At 31.4% G+C, this 4863-nt stretch overlaps 1 protein-coding gene across 1 annotated transcript in view; it reads right to left on the bottom strand.

The window, feature by feature from the left end:
• The window catches only part of LOC106458039 (transmembrane and TPR repeat-containing protein CG4050-like), a 206496-nt gene that overhangs the window by 52223 nt on the left and 149410 nt on the right, over positions 1–4863 (bottom strand). The window contains exon 3 of the mRNA XM_013917492.2: positions 1443–1459. Within this exon, the coding sequence (XP_013772946.1) occupies positions 1443–1459 (17 nt within the window). The remainder of the gene's footprint in view (positions 1–1442; positions 1460–4863) is intronic.

The following is a 4863-nucleotide window of genomic DNA, read 5'->3' as shown; positions in this document are numbered from 1 at the left end:
TAGTTAGTATACTATTACTTTACTAACTACTACTATAGTAATAGTAGTATATACTATATACTAATAATAATAATAATATATATTATATTATTATACTATATATATATATATATATATATATATATATATATATAGTACAAGTTAAATAATTTGGTGAGAAATTTTGAGGAACTTTCTCTTGAAAAACATAAAAGAGTTCTCAAAATGTGATATATACAGTGGGAGGGAGAGAGAGAGAGAGAAAATTTTTAAATGCAAGACACAATACGAATGAAAAATCCTAAAATCTAAACAAAGGTGGCGCGAGTGGTGAATTATGAATCAAACGTCTTCAACCCGATAGAGAATTTTCTGTCCTTTTAATAAATAATGGCGAGATATGGAAAATCCATAAATAACTGAACGTAACCTATGGAGAAGATAAATGTGTTCTAGAAGGGGTCCTGTTAAAAAGGTTCTTCTACCTTCTGACACGGAAGAGAATCCATAAAAAAATATGGAGGATTCTTGAAAATCTAAAAAGTCTTCTGCAAAAATGATAAACCACATAAGAAATAAATCCCAATACGTATATTTTGTTTTAGTTGAAGCCGCAGATACAAATGAAAACAATAAAATATCTAAACAAAGATGGGAAATTCCTGAAAAGGTAGGAGTCAAGTGTGTGTTTTGTTTACTTGTGTTTACACATGTTCTATACTTGTATTTTGTATTTATGGAAAAGCTATCTGCCGCCGTTCCTCTAGTTTTGAACTACTAACTAGAATGAAGGTAGCCAGTCAGCAGCACCCCACCACCCACTATTCATGCTAGGGAGCTAAGTGACACTCTTATAACGAACCCACAGCTTCCTATTTTCTGATATCGCACGGATTTGAACCCGGTTCGTCAGCCCTGAGATTCAGAACTCTACTAAAGGGTCAATTCGAGCCTGAAGAAAGTTCGGAACTAATGGAATCGGATATGTGTAAATAAAGTTATCTTCTGTTTTAGTGTTGTGAGTGGAGCTTCCCAGTGGCACAGCGGTATGTCTGCAGACTGACAACGCTAGAATCCGGATTTCGATACCCGTGGTGGGCAGAGTGCTGAGAGCCCATTGTATAGCTTTGTGCTTAACTTCAAACAAACAAACAAACCACACCATTACATAATATGTAGTAATATCTGCACAAAGAACAAACTTTGTGACTGGTAAGACTTATTAGTTTATCTTAACTACTTATTAAATGCCCCATTTCCCCATAAAACATAACAATGGTTAAACAGCTACCTTGAAAAGTAGAAAGCCCATAGTAAAGGACTGATTAAAGACCAAACCCGTGATATTCTTTCATAAAAACGTTAGATGATTCGAAAAAAAGGTATGGAAAATCAACACACACGCCATTTTATTTTACATTTTAGCCATGGGCAAATTATTATAGGATAATAGAGAATCTGACCTTTGATTTAAGTGCACCTAAAAGCCCATAAAACTTTGTCATATTTTTCTTTCACACTACATACATAAAAATTTAATGTATGACATTTAATATTTTTTCCGAAATAAAATTTTTTTTATTCATTTGTTTTTGGATTTCGTGTGAAGCTATATGAGGGCTATCTGAGCTAGCCTTCCCTAATTTAGCAGTAAAAGACTAGAGGGAAGGCAGTTAGTCATCACCACCCACCGCCAACTCTTGGGCTACTCTTTTACCAACGAATAGTGGGATTGACCGTCATATTATAACGCCCTCACGGCTGAAAGGTCGAGCATGTTTGGTGGGATGGGGATTCGAACCCGCGACCCTCAGATTGCGAGTCGAGTGCCCTAACCACCTGGCCATGCCAGGCTCCGAGACACAATAAACAGGTAAGGTCCGATGTGGAAGGTAATTTTATTGTTTTTTTGACAAAACAAGTTAACAGTTTATGGCTCAAAACGCGCAACTTAATAGGATAAAGATGCGCCTCAATTATACCTCAAGCTGAACTGATTATGCTAAAGGTGCAAACTGGCAGAGGAATTTCACAGATAAATTTAAAGTAACAAGTTTAGTCCGAGCAGCTTCGCGCAAAATGACAAGAAAAAACGCACAAAACAAGATGAAAACCTGAAATTAAACTGGAAAATAGCTTTGTAAGTCTGTTCATCCTGATGTCTTATGCAAAACACGTCCTTTCATTATATAGATATATCATAATCTAACTTTTGACGTCGGCAAGCGACAGCAAAAATTTACAAAAAATGGTCTTTCCTAACAAATGGTTTACTGAAATACAGGCTAAAAATTTCATGTAATTTAACCTTATAATTACCAGTGGGGTCATATAGAACCCACAGACTTTTCACTCATGTTTTTCTAAACTATTTATGCACATAAATTTTTGTGCGTCACACATATAATGTAAGAAAGTAAGAACATGCGGACATTTCAAGTTTTAACTCAGCGTTGTGTTAACTAGTACACCGCGAGGAGTTGTGTTAACTAGTAGAGAGTGAGGAAGGAATTGTGTTAACTAGTACAGCTTGAAGAGTTATGTTAACTAGTACAGTATATATAGGCTGCTAATATCAATTTTTTATTATTTTTAGTTCGTCTAGTTTAATCATTTGTTTTTCCTTTTGTTGGATGTGAACGCTTATTAAGTGTATCCAAATTTCGTGAAATGGTAAGCTGTTCGGATCTGAAGGAATGAACTAATGATTTGTATGTATTTTCTATATATTTTTTCCTTGGTATTATTGGTTATAGTGTTCAAAGTACGTTTGAATACTTTTTACTATTAATAATCTTACTATTATAAAGATATCACTACATTGTTAATAATGGCTGGAGTGGGTTCCTCGTCATCGAATTCCATTGTTAGCTTAGTATGAGGATTTAGGAATAACGACGTTCTTAAGTCAACCGAAAATCGTGAGATATTATTGGTTTTACGGCCGACAAAACCCAACTTATGATTCAATGCATTTTAAGACAGTGTTATTTTTCTTATGCGTTGATTTATGACTTATGTACTTCTTGTCAGCTTATTTTATAAAATTAGCTTTATTAATTTATTATTTACATTTTAGTTATCTTACTCTGATTAGAAGATATTAAGTATTTAAAAAGGAGATGTAAGATAATCTGGGCCTTTCATGTTCATAGCAGTGTGTGTAGGCTACTACATTAACTAATAAGCATAATATAGTTTTGTACATGTCGTGGTGACAGCAATACGTCTGATACTTTCTGCTCGTAAGATACACGCTTCAAACAACAACGCCAAATAAATCATGTAAGAAGAATAAGAATATCTTTAGTCCTGATAGAATAATTATTTTAACGTTTCAGACTTTCTACACTCTGCATGAAAAGTTCGAGACAAAATCCTGTGAGATTACGTACAGAAAGAACGTTGCTTTCTAAACATACAAGTTATGTAACATATACTGAAAATATAATTATATTCTACATTATCTATTCGCATTCTTGTTTACCTAATAAACAAGCTGTAAGAAATTTCTCGTTTTTTTTTAAGTGAACCATCGCGTAACTTATAATCGCATATAGAACATAGCTACATTTTTATTAGAAATCTAAACAAATCTTTCAGCGTTGATCCAGTTGTGCTCGAAAGGTTGTTTGGAAATGCCTTGGGCACTATACAGAACTTATTTAAAAAGTTATATTTTACATAAATACACAATACAAGCGAGGATGGAAACAAAAATTAATAATTAATTTCTTTTTTTTTTTTCCTAGTACAACTAGTAACTAGATATATATTGTGAATGACTCTCACGACCCAACACCCACCTTCGGCCGCTATACTGACTAAAAGACACACACACACTTCTAGAAGTTTAGAAACGAGTATATATAAATATGTATATTTCCCTTTACTACTGAATAAATACAATAAAGCTGATAATTCTTAGCTTATCGGACATTAATATGATTTAAACAAAAGTGATTAATTATATACTTTGAAAGATAATTAAAAAACAATTAAAAAAGAAACAGATAGACATAAAAATACTGAAAAATAAAAAGACAGATCACAAACAGGACAACGGATGAATTGATAAAAATTCTGAACCAATGCGGTATTTTTTAGAAATACATGGGAATTGCTACAAATATATATATATACATTACCTCAGTTGTAACTTTAAAAATACTTTTTTCATCATAACATTTTTTTTTTGAATAAATGGAGTCTGTAATTTATCAGAATTAGCTAATACAGATATAGTTACGGTTGCCAATGAGACTTCCTTAATTTTCAAAAGTAATACATGGGATAATGTATTAAAAAAAAGTCTCGGGAATTAAGATTAATCAAGCATTATTTGGATAATTATCTTTGAACTTTGAATATAGACTAACGAAATGCATCATTTTTTTTAAGTAATGTAATTTGATAACCGAATAATAAAGAATTAAATATACAGAATGTATATTTTTTCAAAATTTAAGTGTAGTGACGAAAATTAAATATTTAGGTATTATTATACATAACAGTCTTAAATGGGACAAGCATGTTAATTATATTTGTCCTAGGATTACAAAATGAATATATATATACATTTAAACCATTCAAAATAGTATTTAATTTCAATTTATTAAAGTTAACAGATTACGCATTTATTAAGTTGATTTTTCAATATGGTATTTTAGGATAGAGAGGCTTATTTTTTAAAAAAAATAGAAACTTTGGTAAAAGTAAAAAAAAAAAAAAATTTTGACTTATTCTAAATCATCTTGTAAATTATCTTACAAATATTTTTTCAGAGTGTTTAAATTATTGACTATGAGACGATTCTATTTAAAAGCTTTATTTAATAATTAGTATACGATACTGAATGTGTCTTCTAATGTTGACTGTGAATAT

This window comes from Limulus polyphemus, unplaced genomic scaffold (genome assembly GCF_000517525.1).
Source record: "Limulus polyphemus unplaced genomic scaffold, Limulus_polyphemus-2.1.2 Scaffold408, whole genome shotgun sequence".
In the NCBI taxonomy this organism is placed as follows: Eukaryota; Metazoa; Arthropoda; class Merostomata; order Xiphosura; family Limulidae; genus Limulus; species Limulus polyphemus.
This window is presented reverse-complemented; position numbering and strand designations above follow the sequence as displayed.